Source organism: Passer domesticus, chromosome 2 (assembly GCF_036417665.1).
Source record: "Passer domesticus isolate bPasDom1 chromosome 2, bPasDom1.hap1, whole genome shotgun sequence".
NCBI classification, from domain to species: Eukaryota; Metazoa; Chordata; class Aves; order Passeriformes; family Passeridae; genus Passer; species Passer domesticus.
In genome coordinates, this window is record NC_087475.1 from 13,858,785 (window position 1) to 13,885,796 (window position 27,012).

At 37.0% G+C, this 27,012-nt stretch overlaps 1 protein-coding gene across 1 annotated transcript in view; it reads right to left on the reverse strand.

Moving 5' to 3' along the window:
- Window positions 1–27,012, reverse strand: part of POLA1 (DNA polymerase alpha 1, catalytic subunit) — a 183,477-nt gene that overhangs the window by 60,403 nt on the left and 96,062 nt on the right. Inside the window, 1 exon segment of the mRNA XM_064407423.1 lies at window positions 1–64. This exon segment is cut by the window's left edge and continues 53 nt beyond it. Coding sequence (XP_064263493.1) covers window positions 1–64 — 64 coding nt within the window.

Consider the following 27,012-nt stretch of genomic DNA (forward strand, 5'->3'; position numbering starts at 1 on the left):
AGAAACTCAGCGGAAGCCGACGCGTTCGATTCTGGCAAGTTGGCTCCTCGCATATTAACCAACCCTGCAGAAAGGCAGAACACAGGAAAAAATCATCTTTTACCCTAAATTCAAGTTATAGCTTGTTTTATTCCATCTAAAAAATGAATCATAGTCAAGGAAGAAAAATATGCCAACTTTAACATCCTCTGTGAATCTGATACTGTAATATATATGAAGAGATGAAGGTCCTTGTTTAAACACAATTAATGGCAGACAACAAAGCTGGAGTCTTCTTGCTTCAAAATCCCACACCCTACACACTGCATTCATCCCTTCTTTGAAATACACCAAAACTTCTGCTCTTCTCTTCTCCAGTTACAACAACACTAACATACAACAGGAGTATTTTATCCAGGTATGTAGACCATTCAGCAGGACACTCCACTCCATTCAACAAGACTTCTAATAAACTGAATATTTAAGTAAAATGCTATTTCTTTGCTTGCACTTTAGAGGGGAGAAACAGTTTTCTGTTTTCTGATAGCAATCAGATGCTTTCCTTTTTTCTTCTTTTTTAAGTGTTTGTTGTTTTGGGGTTTTTTTCAGAAAGCTTCCAAGACTTCAACATAAACTGATTCATTTAGGAAAATCTAACATATTGCTGAGTTAAAATGAAATAAAATCTGAGCCAATTTGCTCTATGTCAGCTCAGGGAAACAATACAAAAGGCTTCTCTTAAGAGTATGCAAGAAGGAATGATCCCAGTACTGGTAAGGATGAACTTTTCATGCCAGGTTCAACCATAGGCTAAAAACAATGCCACACCTCAACCACCATGAGAAGATACTTAAGGAATGGCAAAAGACAAAGGACAGAGTAAAACTCTTCCAAAGATTTTCCCAACTTTTGGAAATAAGTCAAGGACCACCTGAATCACTGTCTCTGTATTCAGTGGTGACTGAATTAATGCATTAATGAGCCCAATGAACTTCAAGTGCTTTTCAAACCCACGTAAACTTTTAGTATCTGCAACATCCAGCAGAACAACTATAAACTATATGAAAAAGCACTTTATTTTTCTTGAAAACACACACACAGACAGAGCTTCTCTTTTAACACTTTCTAGTTCTTGCATCAGGAGAGACTAGGAATAATCATTCTGCATTCACCTTCTTTGTGCCACTCATGATTTTACAGACCTCCATCACATCACCTTCAATCAAAGTCTTTTCCAAACCACAGTCCTAATTTACGTAGTTGTTCCTTGCCTGGAAACCACTCCAAATCTTAGTTGCCCTTCTCTGAATCTCTCCCAGGTCTTTTTGGAAATGAGGGAATGGTGGGCAATGGAACATGTGGAGAGGGAGATGAGACCAGTACTGCACAATGTATTCTGGATACCGACGAACACGAATTTATACAGGAACAAAATGGTATTGACCATCTTGTTCTCTGCTCCTTTCTCTCCTCAATTTCTGTCTGCCTAGAGCGCACTAACAAGCATTTGAGCATTGAGCAGTCATATCCAAAAAGATATTTTTTTTTTTCAATAATTATAATTTTAATCTTCCCTACTAGGTCAATACATATACTGGACACAAAACTAAGATTGGGGTTTCAGCATTTCCTCACTTCACCTAACTTGACAGAGCATTTAAGCTTCTGCTGTTAACTGAGAAGTCAAACTAATGTTCCTGCAACTCTTCTCAAGCAGTTCCTGCTTTTACCGCCCGGAGCAGCTCAGCCCTGTCAAACTGCATTTCAGGCTATTGGCTGGTGATGTCTCTGCTGGGAATAGTGACTGGTTAATTTTGCCCATTTCCAAATTTTTTCTTGCTCCTGCAAAGAAGTTAAATTCAACCATTCCTGGATTCCTGGTACTTTGACAGAAATGTTACAAATCAGAAGACAACTCAAAAAGTTGCTTGCTTCCATTCTCACTAGCTCTTTGACAAGCTGTCCCAATGTTATGCTCTGGCAACCACTTCTACCTAATTTCCACTTGGATTTCAACTTAAAAATATATTCTATAATAATTTCAGAAGTATTCCAAGACTGTTTTAGTTTATCTTTTTAAGATGAAACCTTAAATCCTTTCCAAATAACTTCATCTGTTCCAGAGACATCTCCTCTTTCACCATTTCTACAGCCATGTCACATACTCAATATTATCCCACTTGATGCCAAATCCATTAAAACACTTCCTGCTGCCCTTGCAGAGCAGAGCTTTTATGTCCATGTGGGCAGACAAGAAAAACTATGTGGAGAACACCACGGCAATATCAATGTATGCAGCACTTCCTGAAGTGAGTGTTTACGCCATAGTGCAGGAATGGAAAGAGTGTATTTACATATGCACTGAGATTAATTTCACCCAACTCTGACATCTAAAGCCTAATACCCAGTTTAAGCTTATTCATTCTTATCCACTAGATTAACCTATGATCCATTTATAGTAAATGGAGGAAGAAAAAAGCATCTCCTAAGACAAAAGCAATTCACCTAACAGATTTTGGGATGAGGAAATCCCAAACTGCTTCAAACCTTCTTTGAAAGGGGTTTTGGAAACAGTATGAACAGTGTATCTGATCACTAAGTGTGAACTTTATTGTTATGTAGATCAGCAATGTAAATCACGACATTTAAAATTGACCAGTGAGAAAATGTCAAGAATTCAAAAACCTGTGATTTGCTCTCTTGCACAACTATTGCCCTAGCAGTCCTAGTACCACTTTCTTTGTCATATACAATTTATTTATGACAAATACTTCAGAATTGACATTAGCAACATAAAACACTATTCACCAAGACTGAGCTACTTCACCAACACATGGTCCACTGTGAGAAATCCAAACTTAGGGCCCGACCTAACAGACACCTGACCTGTGTCAGCAAGCACAAATGAGCCTCAAGTGAAAAAGACAGGCCTTGGCTTTGGTTTTGCAAATGAACCTAAGATTTTCTCTAAAAGAGGTAGATGTTTATTATGTTGTCTCATACTGATTAAATAACTCAGTTTAAACAGACATGGAATAACCTTCTACCAAAAAAAAAGCTCCTCAAAGATAGCATTGAGATCTTCAGGCACTCACCCACATGAGTACCAAGAATATCATTAGAGCCACTGTGAGGGAAAAATCAAAAACATTTTTGTAAGGATAATGAATTCTCACAGATCTTGCATTAAGTTAATTTTCTAGAGACAAAAGACATGCTCTGTTTGGAAAATTGTTTATTCTGTGGCATCTCTACCTCCTATGAAACATCTGGCAGCAATCTGACATAAACAGCACCTTAAAATACACAGCCAGGCAGGGGGGGGTGTGGGGAGTGTCCTCACCCATTCTAAAACCCTCCTGTCGAAGAGCATCATTCTTTCAGCTATAGCTATGAAAAGATTCTTGTGCACAAAGAGAACATTCATGACTCAAAACATATTAAATTACTACATCTGAACTTTGAAGCAATTTGTTATATTAGAAAAACAAATAATGGAAACTGCCAGATAGTAAGATATTTTGTTAGTGAATGCAAGTGCAACTGAAAAAACAAAGCCTGGAATGGCAGCAGCATCCCAGCTTCAGCTGAACAGAATACTCAAAATTAGACAACCATGAAAATAATGTATTACAAAAGTAACTGTGTTTTCTGCCATCTATTGGCCTTTTTAGCTAACAATTATGAAACAAAGGACTACACCACTCACAAGGTACAGCTTCTACTGTCTTACAAGGGTAAGGTAGAAGGTCCTCTCAAACTACCATTGAATAATGACATTTGAAGCAAGTTTCTTTATGCTATTGTTTCAGTCTAATGCAGTCACTGTTGAAGAAAGCACTGGGAGGTTCTGCTGATCACAAAAAACAGGTGAAAAAAGACTGAAAACCCCCTGATTAAACTAAAACCCATAGCTTAGGATAAAAATAACTACTTAAATTCAACAGCTTACTATTATGCTTGTTTGCAGCTATTAAGAAATAATGATCAAAACCATATAAATTTTACTGAGCAGTACATTTCTCAATAAACTATATTCAAAAAATGAAGATTTAAGTTATTGCCTACAATAAAATGCCCAAATGTGTTGAGTAGGTACTAAAAAACTGGATGTCACTTCAACTGATACAGAAAACAGTTAATGTCATTTGTATAGACTTCCTACCAGTTATAATTAACAGTAAAGAGGTCTTTTCTTCTTTGTCACCTCTCTATTCAGGCCTTATTTGCGTTTGTTTGTACTTGCTATCTGTTAATCTCTCGTAACAAATGACAACAATAACTGTTGCTATTATGCATGGAAATTAAACATGTAGATAACTGTGTGAAGGGAGCTATTTTTGAAAAAAGCAGTATCAGAAACATGTAGCTCTTTATGTCTCCTGTTTTGCTTTGATAATTAAGCCATAGCCTTGATTTCTTTTAAACAACTTTTCCATGGTCATGCATGTTGCAATCAAATTCAATACATGCATTATGTTCTGATTCAATCTGTTCAAGTGCATTATTGTTAACCCTTATTTGATCCATGCCTGTCATCTTCGCTGACCAAACAAAACCAATCCTTCATTTCCCAGCAGCTATCACTGAGTCTGTAAATTAATTTGTAGTACATCAAACAAAATCATAATAGGGAACCTTCAGCTTTGTTCTACTTGGTATCTGCAACACCGTGGGAAATGAAATAAAAGTTGACAGAGGGAAAAAAAGCAACTAGCGTTTCCAAACATCCTGCCCACAAATGCTTAGCTCATTTTAAAATATAAAAAAAGTATGTGAAAAAACCCTGAAATACATGCACAATATAAAAGAAAATCCCTGAAGAGTATTAAGTCCATGAACTGTAGCTAATAGGGAGAAATTTGCAAGTCAAAAGTAATTTTTGTTTCTTTGTAAGTCTGTTCTTGAGAATTAGCCTCTCCCATTCTAATGATCAACAAGCATTGGAAATATTACCCCAAAATACAGAGGCAAGTGGTTTTACAACAGCCTTTCAAACAGAAGTTGCAGGGGTCAACAACATGCATTTTACTGAGCTTTATCTTAATAATTTTTACAAATTACATTTGACAATGTAGCTTGGTTGCCTGCTACAGCAGAGGACTGAATGTGCTTCCCTAAGACACTTGTGTTCTGCATCTGTTCCTGTCTTCAGACAGGATGCTGAGGCACTCCAACATTTAAAAAGTTCACGTGGAATGAAAAAATGCCCTGGTAAAAAGCATAAAGCTGCAACCACTGAAAATTATTAAGAAGCCACTGTCAGTTACTTTGGAGTTTAATTTACTTGTCATCCATGCTTGCTTCTCTGCAACCCTCCTCCCCATAGAAGACAATATTAACGTGGATTTTTGAAAATGGGATCTTGCTGGATGATGCCCAGTCTCAGGTGGCTGGCATATCTGAGCACATTACACCCCAAACCCATGTCTCCAGCACTGCAGAGCTGAAGGTATCACCTCACACCATAAAACCCATCAGAAAGGAAGCACAGGAACCCAACCTGAACATGCTGTCCTGGTCAGCCAGCTTAAGCCTGCTGCTCATGTCATTGATCAGCAAACCAGTTTTTGGAAGGCTGAATTTGGGAGACAATGCAATGAAGATTTTCTGATCCAGGTACCATTGTGTGTCCTAATCAGGACACTTTCACTTCACTGACCTTTTTTTCCAGACTGCTTTTAAAAAAGCATATTATATCCACTCATTCCAAGACCAGAAGCTTCAAAACCTGCTTTCCTGACAACATCTGTTATTGTGGATTGTACTGCCTAACAGGGTAAAACTGGCTGAAGTGGCCTGAAATCCTCTGGAAGGATGAGGTTCCACCTCATTATTGGCTATATCATCAAATCCAATGATCCCCCCAAGCAATATTAAAAGACAGATGATTTTATGAAGTTAAATCAGGAAACAACATGGCAACAGAGGATTTAACTCAGTGACCTGAAAGTTATCAGCTCCAATTGCAATAATTTGTTCCGCATGTGTGGCATGTTCTCCCTGTCTGTGTCTTCTGCAAATAGCTGAGTGTTTGGGGGAACAGACCCAGTAGTAGACAAAATGTCAGGAACTAGAACCACAACCCCTGTTTGCATATTCTTTGGCCAATGGTTTCACTATCAGTAGTAACTACATCTTTTGAGAATTACATCATGATTTTACACTTCCAACATGAAAAGTGATATGAATATTGACTTGAAGATGAGCTCTTGCTGTAAAGTCAGGAAAATTTTTCTGCTGTGTACCAGAAACCAAATTACTGTGAAGTAATTTCAACTTCTAATCTGCTTTCTTGCCTGTTCAGAACAAAGAAACATCCTAGTAACAATGCATCTGCCTCACCTTGGTGAGACACCAGCAGCAATGAAAGTCTGAATGACAGGGCGAGAACGAGTGTCATGCACGGGAATTTCAGCAGACAAAGCAGACCTGAGTGACACGTACCTGCCACTGCTACAATGCCTTCAGGTCAGGAATGCTACAGTAAGCAGTGAAGTAAGACTCCACCAGCAAACTTTACCCACTTAGGAATGTGAATGATAGAATCATTAGTGTTGGAAAAGACCTGTAAGCTCAGAGTCCAACCATTACCCCAGCAGGCCAGCTGCCACATCCACATACCTTTTGAACACTTCCAGGGATGGTGATTCCATCATTTCAGCATAGCTTAGGTTCCCCAAGCAACACCCCATATTTTCATGAGGAAATACACCTGATTAAAACCTCAGAGGATGCACTGTTCTAAACAAACCAATTCTACTGCTGCTAGACACAAGAAAGCCAGACTCATTCAACTTTTGAAAGGGTTTTTCCAGATGGAGGACTTGCTGAGGTTAGAAGTGGTATAGTCAGGGACACACACCTCTGCCCTGCAGGAGCAGTGACTCTCTGCAGAGCCCTGGTGCCTGCCTGCTCTGTGCACCTCATCCTGTAGCTGCTCCATCCTGAATGTCCCTCCAGAGCAAGCACAAAGACACTTCAGGGAGCTGCTGAAGGAGGAACTGACCTGTGAGGAACTGACCTGTGAGACTACCAGAGCAAAGTCAGCGTGGCACACTCTGATCAGGAGGGCTCCTCACAGGTGACACCTTAAAACATCTGACTGTCAAGCCTGTGTGTCCCCCCACAGCCTGAGCAGACACGGCCACTCTGGAACTTGCAGCTACTAATGGGAACAACCTGGAGATGAGATTATCTGAATTTATATAGGACTGGATGGACATATGAAAGAGACACCTTATGATGTTTAAAAGCCACCGCATGGTTCCCCCCCTCCCTTTGGGCGCAGGAAAGAAAACACACAGCAAATTCTTCATAAAGGCAAAATTCTAAGATAATTTTGTCAGAAAAAAAAATTTTGAATGAAACAAAAAGAATGTGATGCCGCGGAACAGCATACATAATATATCTGGAAAATGAGTCATCAGGCTTCCCTTCTTCCCTCCCCCTGCAGAAAAATGACCACTATCAGAAATTAAGCTTATAAAGGAGCATCTTATCTGTTTTGGCATTTTTCCTATCAAGGAATATCTTCTTGATAAGTAATAAACAGGCACACTATTTACAAGAATCATGCAAACCAATGCTAAAAAATGGAGTAATGAAGTTAAAAGCAATCACTGATGCAGAATTCTGGGTCAGCAACTTTTTCAGGATCCTTCAAAGCTTGATATGTTTCAAAGCAAATCAGTTACCAAGCACTAATGAAAACATGGATCTGTGACACCATGAGAAAGATCTCAATTTATCTGTGATGGAAATCCAGGGGATGTGCAAAGCCTCTTCCATTAGAGAGCTTGGACATACTGAGATCTCAAAGTAGTATATGAAGCGACATTGTTACTGCTATCTGGCATTCCAGCCTTCTTTTCACTTCAACAAAAAACTGATGGAGAAGCTCTCTCCAATTCTTTAATACAAGGAGATCAAATCATACTAAACCAAAAACCCTAATGTTATGTTCAAGAGATTCCATGCTAAAAAGATATATCTGAACTCCATCTGAGAATTTTAAAATGTAAAAGAATTGCACAGCAAAGAGCATGTGCAAAGTCTCTCTGTCAGGCCTAACTGAAACTTCAAAGTCAAAAACATCTTAGAACTAAGTTGAAATATTGTACTCCAATTTGAGTATATAAGACAAAGATGATTTTCAAGAGTATTTTAAGGTTTTATACCACTGTAACATTTAATCATCTCTGAATAACAAATTCCTTTGATATTTTACAGACTCTTCAAATAAATTGTTTTATAAAAGGAACTGGGTCAAGAGTCCACTATTGATGGTAGCTGACTGAAGTTTTTATCTTTTTATTTTAAGTGGAATAGGTACCATGTTAAACATGCTTCCAAGCTTCTTGCAGCTGAAACATATTTCAACATATGCTTAGAATAGTAGAACATCTTAGGTTAGCATGAATTCTTTCTACATTTACCTTACACTTCAAATCCCTTACCCAGAGAATGCTGGTTCTATGTTCTCTGATATTTTGTTAGGTGTTATGCACATTTTGGCAATGCAAATAGTTTTAGTAACTGTTATAGTAATAACAACTGAAATTAGTTCCTGAAATTTATACATAAAGCTAACTACAATGCATTAAGAAACCTGATCACAGATCCAGCATGGTATATGACTATTCAGATCACAAGAGAAGGACCTATTTTATCAACTCACTCTTGGCCATTGACTTCATATTAACTTTTCTTTTTCCGTACAATAAATACTGTAGCTAGCTTCTCATCCAGAAAAAAAATAGGTTCCATTTCTCAGTAAGAGTATTTTTAGTCTGATGTTACCTGATCATCCAATTTAGGGAAAATGTAAACAGTGACCACAGCATTTCACACTCCATTTCATGCTGCATCACTTCAATGGAAGTTGGTATGATACGAATTCAGTTGCTTTTCTAAGAATTTCCTTATTTTCAGAGCTTCTTGAATTTTGGCCTAGATAACTGAATTCAGCTGTGGGATGGAGTGGATAACAAAAACTCATACAAAGAAAGGAAATTCTTTTCCTGGAGGTTCACTTTCCTCCTCTAGAATTCCACATTATCCATGCTGATGAACAGATAGGGACGATCTCTTAGGAAAAATACAAAACTGTCTGTTAAATGAAAGATGAAGTGAGGAAATATGCTTTTGAAAGTGCATTACTTGAAAGCAGTACAGGTCCTGGAGAAGACTGGTTATATATCCAGTATTATTATTGCATGACCCACATTAAAGGATGCTATCAGCCAGTAACTTCCTAGTGGAAGGCAAATGATCACTTTAACACTCAGTGCTGGCAATGGAGAAAGACAGCCACTCCAAAATACTCCTGTTCTCAGAGACAATCATATCTATTGTCCCAGTTCCCACTGGAAAACTGCCACCCCAAAGGCACCTGGCATCAAGGGGAACTACTCCTTCACAGGAGCAGACAGAAGGTCCAAAGCAACTACACAAACTGCAATTGAAGGCAATGGAGCTACCCTGACTCGCTACCTTAAAGAAAGCATGAATGAGGACAAACACTACCTGAAATTCTCAGAACACAAAATGTCCTTCTATCTTAAAAAAACTGGTGATGCTAGAATGGTAATGGTAATCTCTGATGGAGATTCCAGGTGGCCATTTGAGAAGTGAAGCTGCCAAGAACACTGATCTAAAATATCCAAAATACTCCCCTTCAGATTTTATGAAAAATGGTCATAAATTTGAGAGGATTTAACCCACAACAAAATTCTGTTCCATAGCATACACTTTTTAGGAGTTCCTTCAGAACTTGCTTATCTCACAGTCCAATCAGCAATGCATCACTGTTGTGAGGCAGTGTCAGCCACAGAGCATCAAATGCTGTTTAGAAGCTACCAAAAATGAAAGTCTGTAGAGATTCAATAATGGTATTTTGTAATTCTGAATATTTCAAAATAATAGAACTTGAATTGCATTCTAATCCATAACTGGAAAAAAAAATTAAAAGGAGGAAACCATCTAAGATCAAAAGAAAACTTCTTTATTTTCAAGAAAATATTATTCTCAGCACTGTCATACCAGTTTTACCACTAAAAGTCTTGGAGGTGTATGTGATCAAAGCAAGAGATAAATGAAGACAAAAGAAATACACCCTAGCCTTCCCCCCTCCCCCAAGAACTGAAACACTCAAGCTAACATAAAAAATGTTTTAAACAAAATTATCAAACAAGACATAAGTGAAAAATATCTTGTAGGTCAATGTAAGAGTTTTACATGTTATTAAAAATTGATTTTTTTAAGATACCTTTAGATGTACAGTCACATGTCATTTCATAAAAGTTATTTGAAACTTATTGATCTCATTTGTGCAAAGCCCAGGCTCCATCATCAGCCTGCTGAAAGGATAATAGAGCACTCCAAACCCTTGTGATAGATTTGATGCAAACAGTGGCCCTCATTTTAGCACATGTAATAGCACCACAAGTGGACAAATTCCAACTTTAACAGTTGTACATTACAAACTAAATTAGCAAATATGTTCTGCTTTACTTCACATCAAATCCAATGCCTTGGTCTTCTTACCTTCACTAAAATAAGGTTCTAGGTACCAAAACACACCACAAAAGATTAAAAAGTCTTCTCAGGCTAACACACCATTCACAAAGAGACCCAGCTATTACCAACAATTTTATTTCACTTAAGACAAACTGAAAACAGCTAAAATGGACTTTGAGCAAGCAACTGAGAGAAGACATACTTAAAATGACTACCCATGGAAAACTAAATTGAGAAAAGGATCAGTGAAAGAAGCCTTATGGATTTCTGTACCGGGAGTGAAAACCTCTAGAAGGATGTTTAAGCCCATTCTCCCAAAATACTCTCCCTATTCACACAACTCAAAGGAAGCCATATTCTTAGGCTACAATAGGTCACAACTAAGTACAGTACCTTGCTTCAGAAAGAATTTGCTTTGTCTGTCAACTATCAACAAAGCACAAAGAGCTCATACAGCCCATCCATGTATTGCCTGTCAAGGAGTATAGCAACATACAAACGGTGAGAACTCAAAAGATTTCTTAAAAACTATGCCTCTAGTTTAGTTAGAAAGCTAAAAACACTCTACTGCCCCCAGTCATTACACAATTCTGTTATCTTCCTTCTCCCCTCAAATTTTTGTACGGTCCTTGAATTTTTCAGATTTGTCATGCTGAACTTCCTGCAAGACAGCAGATGTAAGATAGAGCACAAAGGTTTTGCTCATATACATGGCACCTACAGTAAGGTTTGTCGACTCTAGCAGATATATCAAGCTGGTAAAGTGACAAAAAGACTGTTCATGTGAACCATTTATCTTTGCAATATGGTTATGAACATCTCTGAATGCTGAAGGAGTTAAGAGAGTTCCAAAAACTTTAAAGTAGTGCATGTAGACGAGTATGTAAGTTCAGAGGAGCTCAAAAGAGTTAAAGGTAATGGCAGAGAAAGGGGTCTCAAGAGTCTGGTCACCTTAAACTAGAGAACTTTAAAGCATCACTAAGCAGTGTTTGTTCATTTAAGTTTAATTATTTTCTCCTTGAGAATGGCACTAATGAAACTGAATATCTTTCATGGTTTCGAAGAGCAGTCTGAATGGTCTGTAAACAGGACTGGGGCAGACGAGAGAACTGGCTGAGCCAGGGGGTTGCTAGGTGATGCAGAATGTAAACCCACAAACTTGTTCAGGTTTACTTTGCTTTCATGCTGCTCTCACACAGGCTCTCCAAAGTTTTAAGAATTAATTTCCAGGTAGCATTTAAAAAAACTAGAAGCAGAAATAATTAAAAAAGAAAACTCCTTAATCCTTCTTACCTCTTTCCTCCCTTCCCCTGCCACCCCCCCAAGAATGATAAAGGAAAGACAAAAGGAAATTCACAGCTCTAAAGAACAGGAAACCATTCCCTCTATATACTTCTATCTAACTGCTGAAGACTGGTCATTACGAAAAACTTTTAATATTTTCTGTTTGATTTTTGCTTTTGTAAATGTAAATAAAAATGAATTCTGGAACAATACATTGGGCCTTTAAAATACTTAAACTGAATACACAGTCTTATTTACTAACATTTCCACCATAGATTACAAAAGCAAACTTTTCAGTCCAGCCATGTGTTTCTACCTCCACCCTTTTCAGAGCTGTGGTTATTTTTTTCTCCCCTAAAGTATCTGATCAGAGATTGTCCGGTAAGAGCACTTTATTAGATCATCAGTCAGAGGGTTTTACAAGCACCAAGAGCTATGGGCTCAAATGCAGCACATCAGTTTTAATAGCCCAAGGTCTAATAGTAAACTGCAGATACTGCTGAGAACTTTCCATGCACTGAACTCTTGAAAAAGCACCATCTCTCAAGCTTAAATGCAGCTGCCTCTTTCAATGCCGCAAATGGGTAAATTTGACAAAAAAGCCACCATTAAGACTACATGAAAGGCTCAAGACAACATCCTTTCAATGCTTTGTACTTCAGTAATCAGATGTACTTACTCACCCCCTCCCCCAAACCCGATCAAGAACTATTTCTGAATGGTAGGAAATAATTCCACTTTGTACATCTTTTAGTTAATCAAGACTTTCTATTCAGCAATTTGACCTTTTGTTCAAAACAGGATTATCAGTTTTTTCGCCAGTTACCAAGGGCGACTCGCATGGTGAACATAATTGCAATAATTTGCAAAACACCATGGCAACCCACATTACAACTAGGTAAATACTGGTCTTTTGTGCTACATTGTTATTTTCAGAGATGCTGAAGTCAAAGAACGAATGACAAATGAACACAAAATTTATATTTGCTTTGTCTCAAAAGAGAAGAAAATTGATAACAAGAATTGGGGGGAAACCGACTACAGCTGTAATTTCTAACTTGATTAATTAGGATGGTAACAGTCCTTAACAGTATATTCAACAAACAGCCCTGACTTAGTCTCTCCACCCACCTCTCTCTCTTTCTACACTACTACCACTAACCCCCACCCCAGACAAATTTTTTCAGCTAGGAGAACAAACAACTCCATTTGCTCTTTTCTTCAACTTAATGGAATCCTTAATTACAGAATATTGTTCTCCTGCTCTTCATTACACTGAAAACTGAAAGTGAGAGAGAGAGGAGGAGGAGGAAGACTGTGCCAAGCAGACAGGGTAGCTACAGTCATCCTCCCTGCCTTTGCTTTTTTTGTCCATAGCAGACTTAAAGATGAGATGGCATTTTTTGTGGGGTGGTTTTTTCCCCTCTTTTTAATATTAGCAGCTGTTATACAGCAAATAATTAAGTAAACTAGTGCTCAAGTTCTCTCCTGGCAGCATAAATAAGACATGAAAGCTTAAGTCAAGTCATGATTAAAATCCAAATCAGAGAGGAAACAGCTGCTTAAAAATAACAAAAAAGAATCTCTTAAAATTATCAGACTGGGTGGCTTCTAATAGAATACCTACAGTATAAAAATATTTTCCAATTGATTGAATTATAATATACAACAAACTAATATTTTTAAACTTTATTTCTTTACAATTGTAAAGAACTTACTGTTACAGTATAGTTTACAGTATAGGCTTCTAGTAAGACTCCAAGAAATTACATTAAAACCAAATTTTGAGAAATGTCTTGGAAATATAGAGAAGTAATTTCGCCTAAGAAAAAAAAAATTGCTGAAAACAGTGTAATACATGTTACCAATGGATGTCATATTGAATTTGCTATATTTTATTGGAACACAAGTTCTATGCTAAAACATTTATTATGCCACAGTGAGCTGATTGAATAGTTGAGAGCTTAATTTTCATTATATCATTAATAAAAACAAGTTATGCCTTTATACAGACCAAATCTTGCCATCTGATGTATGCATATGTTCCTTGTGAAATGCAATGGCCCCCTTTAGCAATAGATTTTCACATAGAGAGTGGATGAGAAATACATTAAGCTCAAGAAGGCTGCAATCAGAAGCCAGGGTAATCCTCATTTCAGCTCACTGTATGTACAAATCATGTGTCAATTTAAAGGGCCATATCTATATTTTAATTCTTTTTGAAGTACTGCATTGCCTTTACAATAAAACAGGTTTTTGAAGTGAAAAAGAGCTACTGCAGCATCCCTATGTGCTGGGAACACTGGAGAGAGTATGCAGTAAAATGAAAGAGATGAAAACAAAGTGCTAAAGTCAACTGAACGTGGCCCCAGGGTGCTGAAATGCACCACTGCCTCTACACAGGTCCTCTGTGCTGCTGGACAAGTCACTTCTAGCTCACTGAACAGACCCACAGGCAATGAGCACCTCAGGAATCACTTTAGACCCAACTGCAACCTGAAAGTTCTTCTTCAGGCAATTACTCAGTACTATACACTGAAAAAAAAAGGTCCTTTGATCCACAAATTGGGCACCCAAACTTATGAACACATTTGATGTTCATTCCCCTATGCCTCATCTCTTTGACAAATAGAAATAATAATTGGCCTGTCGCTTAACACACAGCTCTTGTAAAGATGATTTTTAAGAGCCACTTGATCCTGCAGTAAGTGTGCCACAGAAAACTCCATGAGAAAATAAATAATCCCAGGCAAAGTTTCAGTGAGTGCATTCAATAAGGTCAAAGCACCCACTATGCAATGGAGAGAAACAAATACACACCAGCTGCTCATCTAACAAGTGCTGTCCCACCTGTACACACTGAAAAAACCACAGAAAGGGATAACACCATACATAAATGACCTGCACTAAACTTAAGTAAGTAGTATTCACTCTATATCTTCAACTTTCAATACTACTTTCTCTGTAGTATCAGGATCTCTCTTCTATTTTTTATTATTGTAAAATCCATTCTTCTTCAAAACAGTGTTTAAAGGAATACATAGATTTTGCTTCTGGAAATAAACAGAGTAGCCCATAATAACTTTCTATCTCCTCTGAAAGCAATGCATTTTGCCCAATATTCCCCAAGAGCAGAGACAGGAAAATATTTATGAATTTTCTCATGGTTTTCTTTTTCTATTCAACCAGTCGTATTCCAATAGAACTGCTTGGTTTTTGCGCCCAAATTTTCACAGGCAATCTCCACCCACACCTGCCTCCTCATGCTATTTTTCAAGCCCAGCTGCCCAGCCAGGTGCTCAGCCAGCAGATACCATATCTGAATATTCTAATTCAACCAACTCCAGTCAATTCAGCTTCTTTGCTTTCAGTTTCATCTACAGTCACCTGGGTCCAGCTCCAGTCTCATGTGCCACGTTCCAGTCTCTTTTCCTCATCTACAGTCAATTCTTGCAAGCATTTTTGGGTTGGTTTCTTGGTTTTATGGGCCTTTTCTTGTTTTCTAATTATTAATCATGCATAGGCCCCTGCTCCACACTAATTTTTTCTTAAAGTCTTGTAAAATTATCAAGTCTAGATGGATTTTCTTAGGATGACAACCAACAGAAAGGAAGAAAGAAGGATAAAATATCTACTCTTCCTCATAGCCAAATGTTAAAGACTGCAAAGCCATAGCACCAATATTTTGGGAGTGCAAGGTCACCTGAACAACATTAGCACTGCTTTTACTGCAATGTCTTACAACAAGCAAGTGATTGTAATTCAAGCATGACTGTGGGCTTCAACTGAATTGATTTATATTACCTAAGTTTTCCCCTCTCAGGATCTCACTAGGCAGTTCATACACCAAGATGTTACATTCAAACTCCAACTTGCTTTTCTTGGAACTTTGATTTGGAAGAATTAAACCAAATCTGTAACACACCATTCTGAGATAATAAATATGCACTGCCCTACTCAACTCCACCTTAAATGAGACTTTTCTTCCTGCTACCATTAATTAAACTAAGCATCAAACTTAGTTTAAGAAATCTCAAAAAACCTTTTGTGAAGTATTATGGGATGGTCAGGCTTCCTCCTTGACTTCTCCTCATGTTTCCATTTCTGTAATTCCTCTCAACACTTGCCCAGAACTCTTTCCTCCAGTCTCCTTTGGTTGCTCTCAAAATTTGCCTTAGACCTGCCTATTTTTTTGAAGAAGAGAGCTCTTGTTCTGCCTCTTCCTACTGACTTTGAATTAATTTGCCTTTTCCACTACTGTCAGACTGCAGAGTTCTTCACTTCTTCAGAAGGGACTGATGCTCCTATCACCTCCATGTTAATTACAAATGGGATATCTCCATACATGGCACACCATCTGCTCCAGATGCTGCCTGGAGATTGAGACAAGAGGTCAAAGGGATACAGAATTTTGAGAGGGTTTATATCACTTCTATTAATAATTAAGAATTCCAAAGGATTATAAACTGAGTGTATCTGCTACTTGCTATAAAGAACTGATCTCCTGCAGCCAAGTGAAGTCAGAAAGAAACAACAGCATCTCTAAAGAGCTGTTGTGGATTAGTTGAAAACAGAAAAAACATGTTTTATTCAATTTTGAAAAAAATCTTAACCCATTTCAGTTTAAAATTCCAGCCAAGATAAAACTTTAGACAAATTTTGCATTCAAAATAGCAAGGCAGACACCTAAAATATGGCAAAAACTTCATTTTAAAACTTAATTTTTCAAAACTTATACCCATGTAATACATGGTAAATTTTATTAAAATCTGCTTTGAGGTTAGTATGAAGAAAATTAGAAGGACAAGGGTTCAGGGAGAACACAGCACAAAGTGGAGGGGTTTGTTTGTTGTTGTTTTGAAAATCTCTTAAACTATTCTGGACATCAACTAAAGTAACCAGATGGACCTTTAAAATTGATGCGCCTGTGTAAGCACTGAGAAAAAGCCAACTCAACAGAAATAAAGGCCTGTCATAAACCCACTGAACTAAAAAACATGAGAATGGAGAAGAGACTGACTGTTTTCTGGAGACAGACACAGAAGGCAAAATAACAGAACATTTCTGTTGTAGTGACTTTTTTTTATTTTAACTTAACACTCAAAATTTTTATTTAGTAAATCACATTCAGTAAGAACAAGCTGCATAAAATCAACATGTAAAGGATGATCCTTCAAATGAATTATGCTTCTGTTTTTTATAAAGGCTAGCTGCTACCAAGACCTGAAAGGCCCTTAAAGCCAGCAGCTCAATACTGAAATTGCATGGCCCAGAGAGCTTTCCAACTGCAGACTCTTGAGAGCAGAACAGGTTACTTGTTACATGCTGTCTGCGAGGAAAAAAACTTGCTGCTATGGTGCAGGGTTTTTGAGTCTATAGTAGACATACCACACTTGCCCCAAGTCTCTAGAACTAGTATTTTCTAAAATCTAGAGAATATTTAATTTCAATAAATAAATCCATATTTCATTATGTCACGTAACGAAAAACTAAATGTCTGCAGTAGAAGACAATGACTACTTAGAAACTAATGTTATGACCTCATTATAACATTGAGGTTATAATGTTATAATGTGAAACAGGGGTAAAAGTATAGTTCCAAACAAAGTAAAAGTCCTCTCTCTTAAGGAAAATTACAAGTGAATTTTAACTTGCACGTATAAAATATAAGTGTAAAATATGGAGACTGGAAGTTGACAGCTGCTGACATAAATCAGAAGTTTCCCAAAGCAGAATACTAATAAGGAAAATTAGATATTAACTAAGAATGTAGAAACAAGGCAATAACGTAATGGAAACAAAAGAGTTTACAGCAGAAAAACAACAGAAACGCAACTTTTCTCGGTATTTCGGAAAAGCACAGTAACAGCATAGTAGCAAACAAGGATGAAAACCTAGGTTCTCATTTGCTAACAAGAAAGTGCTTAAAAGGCCCTCAAAATTCAGCATATTCATAGAACAAATGCTGGAACTCAACAGTCCTATTAGAGCCAAGCCAATGTTACTTGCTAAACTTGCCAACCCTCGAAGCTGCCTCAAATGACTGAAACCCAATGTCAACCAAAATGACAAATTTCCTTGAAATAGTTACACAAGCAAATCAGAACAATCCATGTAACTATTTCTATCTATCAGTCTAACATTAACCTGAGAAAAAACCCCAGAAATACTGATAGAGACTTTAAGAAATTGAGAATTTAAGAATAGGAATGGAATTAACAACAGTCAATGTTTTATATAGAAAAGCCTCAAACAAACACAGCAGTTAATTTTTTTTTTTTAAGATTACAGGTTTGGTCAAGAAAGACAGAGATACTACAAATAATCTCTTGAATGACATTTGATTAACTTTCAAAGGACATTGCATTAAATTAGCATTGCACATGTTAATGAAGTACACATGGATTAAGAGGTGCAAAGTTGAAGCATCTCAAAAAATTAATTGTCCATGAGACACAAAGTGATGGCAGTCAAGTAAGCATCTGTCAGTATGGAATGCAGAGGGATTGTTGCAGGTGTATCAGAACAAAAAGGTTACACTAACTCTTTTTACACCACTGATTAGTAGAAGAGGAATCAATTTAGACAAAATTCACACATGACAAAAGCAGAACAGCAAATAATGATAAGCATGAAGAAATTGTTTTGGAAAACCTTGTTCACTTGACACAAAATACACATTAGTTCAGCGAAACAAAAGCAACACACTGGGAACAAAGACTACACTTCAGCTCTAGAGAATGGAGATACAGTATGCCAGAAATTACCACCTGAAAAGGAGTCATGGCAGACAAGTTACCCAACATTAGCTCTAAAGGAAGACCTAGCAAGATGTGGAGATTGAATAGTGAAGAACTGAGTATGAGAAATTAGCTGAATTTCTTCAAACACATGGGTGAGAATGATACTGGAGCACACACAATCCTGCTGGCAAGAGTCAAAAAAAACCCCAAAAAACCCTGCTTTGCTGAAGAGCCACAAACCATGTCTGAAGGTGTTGAAAAAAGAATAATAGCAACAGACCTTGAAGAGCATTCTCTTACCATCACAAAAGGGGACTGAGGGGTGACCTGAGAAAAACAAGTAGGTATATTCATGGGAGAAAAGCAACAGGCAGCACTGTGTACCTGAATCTAGATAAGAAAGGAATAACATCAGCCAGTGCTCAGAAAACCTTGATGGATTGAAAACTGGCTCAGTGTCTGGGCCCAGCAGGGTGACCAGTGGAACAGAATCTAGAAAACAGCAGTGCAGCCCTGGGGTCCAGTCCCACTCAGATCTTCTACTGATGAGCTGTGTGATGGAGCACAGAGTATCCCTGGTGAGTCTGCTGAGGGCACACAGCTGGTGAACCTGAACTGAACAGGAGCCAGCACAATGCTTTTGCCTCTCTCACCACATCCCTCTGACCAGCAGCAAACCCTTTGGTGTGGCTGGCACGACTCTGCCAGAGATGTCCAGCGGGGGAACATGGAGAAGGTTTTGGCAGAACCTCTCTCCTCACCCTGCGTTACAAGAAATATGCAGCAGTGAAGTCCACCCAAGCCAGTCCAGATGTTCAAGTGCTGCAGGGAAAGGCTGACACACCCTTTGTATGGGCGGATGCTTGGCTCAGGAGAAAACCATTATCTTCAGAAAGAGTAATCTGCAGCAGAATGAAGACACCTCTGCCACTCCCTCATCACCCAGACACTTGTTAACCAGAGTAATTTACCTTGACTTCTCTGATTAGTTACCTCTGATCTTTTTGAATTAAATCTTCCTCTCTTCAAACACCTATATTTAAGGGGATTTTTTTAAAATTTGCTTTAGCACAACTCAGGTGTTATTAATTTCTCAAGAACTAAAGAAGATAGCAAGAGACAAATGAGAGAGGTCAGAGGATGGGAAAGGTGGGCAAACAAATTAAAAGCAAACACTAGCAACAATTCAGATTATTTAGCCTATATTTTCAGGGAAAAAATACTCCAATTGTTTCCCAAATTCCATCAGATGGAATCAGTGTGTATACATATATCTGTGTGTATTTACATATGTGACACATATCCACAAAGACCCACATAAAATTAAAATTTCCCTTTTTTTGAATTTCTGTGCATGGAAAGTCAAGTCAGGTAACACATCCTTAGAAAAACAGTGTGTGAAACTTTTAAGCTAATATTCCAAATAGTTTTGTTTCCTTTGGTGGTTTTCTTTTGTTTGGTTTTGGTTGGGAATTTTTTTTCAGTTGTGAGAGGTTTTGTAAATGGAATTAAAGATCACATACACACATAATGTATGGGTGTAATACGTACAGAATACTTTATGTATGTTTTAGAAATATTTAAAGGAATACACTAAGCTAATAGGCCCCCTCTGTTACTATGGTAATAAGCATTTTGTAAGAGGATATAAACACATAAAAGGTGTTTTTACTTCATATTGATACTAATCCATTCTCATATGTAATAAAACACACAAGGTAAAATAAACTGAAAAAGATAAGCTGAGATTCTAACAATGAATGTGATTTCTTACAAGAAACTTTTTGGAGATTAACAACACATAATTTTCCATTTTGCTCTAAAGCTCCTGATTTTTAAGGCAGAATTTTCATATAACCCATACCTGAAAAACATAATTCTGGGCAGGTAGCATATTAAAATATTACAGAAATAGTAGAAGTAGAAGACATAATGTATTTGTTATTACAAAGATCTTGGTTTAACTAGCAAACACGGCAACAAAAAAGTTCCTTTAAAGCAGCACTTACAGTTAGAACCCAACCATTTGTAAATGTAATTACTAGCTAAGCAAAGAAAATATATATTGAGAAAATATATATCAAGATGATCCCAGAAAAAAAGACATGGATATCTCAACCTTCAGACCACTCCTGAAGGGCTCTGATGGCCTCTCTATCCCAGTGCAGTGAATTCAATGCCAAGCTCACCCATCTGCTACTGCATTTCATGGAGACTAGTCCTTAATTTGCCACCAAGATAATTCAACCCAGAGTTTTCATCTCCTGCCTGTGGATCCAGAATTTTTTTCCACAACCTATAAATCATAATGCATTTATTCCACAACTCTATCACAGCAGCAAAACACAAAAAGCAGAGCCTCAATTACATGCATAAACTTTAACTGGTTCTTTGCAAAGATGGCACACCTGGGAGTTTAACAAGACTCTAGTCTTATACCCAACTATCAAATTTGATTTGTCTGTTTTCTATCCTCTGTTAATACATAAAAACTGTGCTGCAGAGTTTCTTAATGAAATAATTTTGTCTGATCCCTCTATTTGCATGATGAAAATATTCAAGATAAAAATTGCAAGATGACAAAATCTTAATATGCAGTTTGGTAAAGTTCTAGTCAGTCCCTGAACACCACGTTTATCTATCCAGTAAAGCTTGTGTTAATGCGATGTAAGAGTTTGGCAAATTCAACTCTAATGGAGCATAAAAGTGCTTTTGCTTGAAAGTGAGATCATTTTTAAAAATTCAAAGCATGATCACTTTTCCCTTTTTTTTGCAGGAACAATCTGATACAAGCAGCAAAGCTTAAATAAACTAGAAACATTTCAAATGATCCATAAAGGATTAATAAGCACTGCAGGAAGTCCTATAGGCTCAGCGTATACATTTTCCATCTTTTCTCCTGCGACAGGCATGACGTGAAATTCTAAACAGAACTCAAGTTTCAAAGTCACTGAATGTTAAGGGCTGCAGCTTTGATACCAGGGTAGAGTGGGGTCACCATCTTGGAATATTTAATTTAAATAGATAACAAAAATATTGATTTTATTAGCATAATAAAGCCCCCAAATTATGGCCCTTCACAAAATTCTTTTTCTACTCACAAACAGACGAATGGACAAAAGCAAGGCAAAAGGGGTAGTAGTAAGCTACAGGCCACTAATATAACAAGAACAAAATGACAGCTATTATTTTGGCAGAGATAATCTATGCTGAAACACAAAACACACACGCACACAATTTCTTTCAATACAATTTTCTTGTCTTCCCACTGACTTCTATGATTACCACAGAAAGCAGGGTTCTAAACACATTTCTCAATTGAATCTTCAATCAATAACAGTAAAAATTTGAGAAGGGAGATATGGGAAAACATATTATAGCATTAGTACGTGTTTGCAAAACAGACTGAACTTCCCAATATGCATAAAAGTTGAAGGGGAAAAATAAAATAAAAATATATCAGTAACAACGTACCTTATATCTTTACTTTACTGAAATTAGCAAAAGAAAACGCTGAAATTCCAAAATTCAATCAGTAGCATAATTTGCCTCAAACCTGGTCCAAGTGATCAAATTATGTATTTACACTTTTTTCACTTGTACCACAGCAAAAATAAGTACTACACTTTTCATTATCAAAAAACCTTCAGACATTAATATATACTTTTTAAGCAGTGGAAAAAGGTGATAATTTAAAGAATTTATAGAAAATAATACAACTTAACTAAGTAGAATCTATGTACTGGTATAAGCAGCATGATATAAAATAAATGTTAGAAAAGTAAGAATGAGATCCCGGCAGAAATCCAAAATGACAAAACTTCTGGGGGAGGTCAGCTTGACCCAAACAGACTCAATTTGCCAGCAAGAATCCAGATTAACTCTAACACTGATGTAGGAGAAAAGACAAATAATTTATACCAGAATTGAGAGTTCCTCATGTTGAAAGATGGAAAAGTTTAGCCTCTGCTAAGCTTATAAGGCTGTTTACCACCCAGGCTTTCTGTTCAGAGCCAAAACAATCAACAGTAGAAACTGTTTAGGTGACAGTTACATACAAATTGGAATAACTTCTTGCGGGAGTTGAAAATAGAAAAGATTCAGAAATGCAACAGACAAATAGAAAGTCATAAAAGAGCATAAATATAAAAAACCAGCACAGATAATACTGGCCATATTGGGGAGGGGAGGATGGAGAAGAGATGTGAGAATGATAAACGTTAGCTCACAGTAAGAGACTGATGCTGAAAGGCAAAAATTATGCTAAAATAATACATTAATCAAAAGGAAAAGTGAATGAAAAGAAAAGCAGAGGGGAAAAAAACTGAACAAAGGACTATAAGAAATCATTTGTCTATATAAAGGCAGCAGAGAGGCCTTGCTTGAAATGGTGTCTACAATTCTGGGCACGTTACTAAAACCAGACAGAAGAAACCAGTGTAAAGAAGAGCAACAAAACCAGCTCTGTAAATGAAAAAAGTATGATACAGTAAATTTTTTTGTGGTTATAAACATAACAGATATAGTGAAATAACATCATTTTCTGCTAACATTTGAAAATAAGGAAGAGCAACTTCAGAGGAACAACAAGCATGGCACAAAGTGTACCACAAAAAAAGGCAAATTTTGACTAATGGGAAGATTTTTATTACGAATTCTCAGGATTAACAGAATAATAGAAGATTAATATCAGAAAGTGAAAAATGTTTAATACAGTAGCTGCCCTATGTCTGATCATGTGCAGCGCTAAAAACAATCTACAAGCAATTCCATACTTGAATAATTCTATACTTGAAATACTGAGAAAACAAAAGATGAAAAGGATTTTGGTAAATAGTTATGGCTTTTGTGTACCCATGAAAACCATGGCTCACCTAAGAGAACATCGGTGCTGATATTTATCCACCACTATCCTGGCAAAAGAGGAACAAAAGGAGTGTAAAAGGCAGTCCATGAAAACAGAAGTTGACAAAAGAAAGCCTACAAATGTGGACAATACAGCATACAGATTATAAACTTGTTGTTTTGTTTACCTTTCTTTGCAATTCAAAATAGAATTGCAGAGAAGCTGAAAAGATGACAAAACCACAGCAGTGAAAAACAGAAATATTTTCAACTCTCTCAAATAGCCTTTGGAACTCCTTGACATGAAGTGCCAGACAGAAGCTGGATCTGCAGAGACTCACACAGTTGCACAGATGAAAACATTTCAGTTTTATCAGAAAAGTCATCTGCTAACTAGGCAGCTGCATCTCTTATCAAAAGTTTTACTGGAAAAGTTGTCTTGGAGGAAGTTCCTTCAATCATTAAGCATCCAGCTAATGTTAGAGAACAATACTACACTGAGCAAGTCCCTTCATTAAATAAAACCCTTAGTTTAGTATTCAGCCAGTCTATGTCACTGGCCTGCAATGACCTAACAAACATTAAGAAATTAATCATTTCCTCAGTATCTAAGCCAAAATTGATATTTCTCATGATCTTCAAACTTGTTTCATCTTCAAAATAGATTCATTTAGGATTGTGGTAGTGCTACAGAAAGCAAGGACTACTGCTGAAAGAAAGCTTTGGCTGCTGCACAGTTTGCAACAGGAGAGAACTGAATTTGCAACGCCTGGGGAAAATGTCAGGCAAAACTATGAAAGCTGTTATAGGTGTGTTCTTCTACCTGCAACCACCCTCACCATTCCTGTCCAAATTATTCAACCTTACAAATCCAGTATTATGACATATAAAGAAAATGAATTTTTATTTACATGGTTCAATTTTATTTAATAATGGGACCTCATGTTTCCCATTTCAGCCTTTTTTTTCTGCTTTTCTGCAAATTCTGTCTTACAGCCACATGACAAATATTTACAACTGACCAAAAGAGAGGTAAGTTTAAAAGGCACGTGGATGAGGGTAAAGGAAAGGGCAACGGAATTCAGACACGATAGACTGAACACCTTAAAAAAAACCCCAACTACTTCAAAGGATAATGATGACTCATAAAAATGGCTCTTTATCACATAGGATGAGACAGAAACATCTTCTAGGACTACCTTATGAGGAAACAAGTTATCTACAAATTAATTTATTAATTTTAGGAATTAATTATAATGCATTTCTTTGATTTCCACTGTGGAACTTTCACACATAACTGTAGAATATACTTTTATTTTTCACAACATTAAATTAATAAGTAATTACAGAGGTGAGGTCTTTTTTTTTTTCAACAGTTGACCAATCTGCCTGTTTCATATAACTAAAAATGCAAAGCTGTTAGGTGTTCAAAGCAGAAATCAGTTTTGCCAAAGGCATTATTAACAATTAATAATCATTACAGAGTGCCTTGTTTACCTGACCTTGTGTAAATTCAGCAGCCTTGTAATTAGACCCATATTTTGCATATTTGTATATTTCCATGCATAGAATTTGACTCACTCACTCATCCATTAAAATTTGCTTGACAGACATAGATGGATAACCAGGGTACGATTTGTATTTACTGGATTATAGAAAATTGGCTAAACAACATGTGAAGTTCAATGAAGCATATTCTTGTCTTTCTCTTGTGAAAAATGTAAAAGCTATAAAATATCTGAGGTTGGCCCCAAGGTTCTCTGAAGAAGTAGAAGAGTTTCATAATCTGATAGTTTTAATGCAGCTTTGCTCTAAAAAAAGGATGTTGAGTTAAAAAACAGAACTAAGAAGAAACTACATTAGGTCTACATCTTCCTTTAGGCAATGCAACCAAGAATTCCTCAGTAGAAAGATCTCCTATAAAAGTTAACATATTTTTCCCATTTAATGACTTCCCAGCAGCTGAACTTCTAAGCAGCTGAAAGAATTATCTCACTACTCTCCTGTTCAGGAAAAGTCTTAAAATTTATGGTTTTTAAAGCATTAAACACAATAATTAAATACTTCTATTAGATATGCTTACATGTTTGAGAATAACAGAAATGTATAGAAGATCTCAACTGAGCAGTCAGTATGCAAAGCAATAATACAGAACAGGGAATGAGGAATTCGTTTACCTCTCTGTGTGTGCTGGTATCTCATAAGCTCAGACAACCTTGTCTAGCACAACATTTTACAGATTTCTTGTGAAGAAAATTACTTTTGTGCAAAAAATCAAATTAGAAGTACTCATTAAATATGTAACAATTAGATTTTTTAAACAACTTTTAAATCCAGAGGGAGTATTTCCTAAGAGTTCCAAAACACTTAAGAGACATAAAAAGCAAAACTCCTTTGGTAGCACCTATTCAGGCATAGCTGGAATGTCCTATTAACAACTAATCAAATCTGCTAGAATTAATCTGAAGAAACTACCAAGACAGCGGGAGAGGTACATCCCTGACAGTGCTCAAGGCCAGGCTGGATGGGGCCCTGGGCAACCTTACCTAGTGGTGACATCCCAGTCCATGGCAGGGGAGCTGAACTGCATGATCTTTATGGTCCCTTCCAACCCAAGCCTTTCTATGATTCCATGAGCCTGCATTTTCTTTCACTAACTTTCTTATTTTAAAGAAGGTCTTTAAAATAGAAAAGACCTCTGAAGGTCTTTCCTATAGAAACACAGTTTTTAACAGTCTCCTAATTCTGTGTCACATTTCACCTCTTACAGATAGTTCAGTGACTCACCACAAAGAGAAGGCTGGAAACCTTGCAGCTGAAGAGTTACCCACAATTAAAATTAGGGTGAAAAGAATGGGAAGGAAAGAAATCTGTCTACATGCTTTTTTATCTTTAAAAACCAAAAAATGGCCAGTAATCACATTGACCCCATCAATACAGGAGACTAAGCCTCATTTATTATGTTGGCTTCTCTTACACAGATCTGTGTCTGGAAAGACCCAGTTTAATTTATATAGAAACTAAATGTACTTTTCATTATGAAAGTTTGTAATCACTCCCAAGATAATTTTACTTATTTTCACTACAGTCTCAGATGCTCCTCAAACAGGTATTTGCTACTCAAGCCTTCTTCTGAATGACATTTGATTGCTGGGTGGCACATTGCCACAAGCCTCATGAAACCCTTCAGAAATGGACACAGGACGAACACTGAAAATACAGAAATCCCTTTGGAGAAATCTCTGATCATTTCTTAGCAGATAATGCTGCCTTATTTTCTAAGTCTTAGTGTGCCTGACTCACTCTTGTTGGGAAGCCTCCAAAGACAAACCAGAATACACAGAATTTAAATTGAATTATTAATTCTCTACATGGTATTTCAGTACCTTTTACTTGGGGGAGGGAGAAAGGATGTTACATCGTAAAACCACCTTATGTGTAATCACACATGCAACTCTCTCAAGGATCATATCACAGTTCAGCTTATTTCTGCTACTTAACTGATGGGGTTAAAAAAACCCCACCAAAATCCTAACAAGGTGATCCCCAAAAGATGCCCCATTAAAGGAACAACTCCATACAAATGGTGATTTCTCATCACAGAAAGAAAAAGAAACACAAAAAAGCAGTAGGAGGGAGG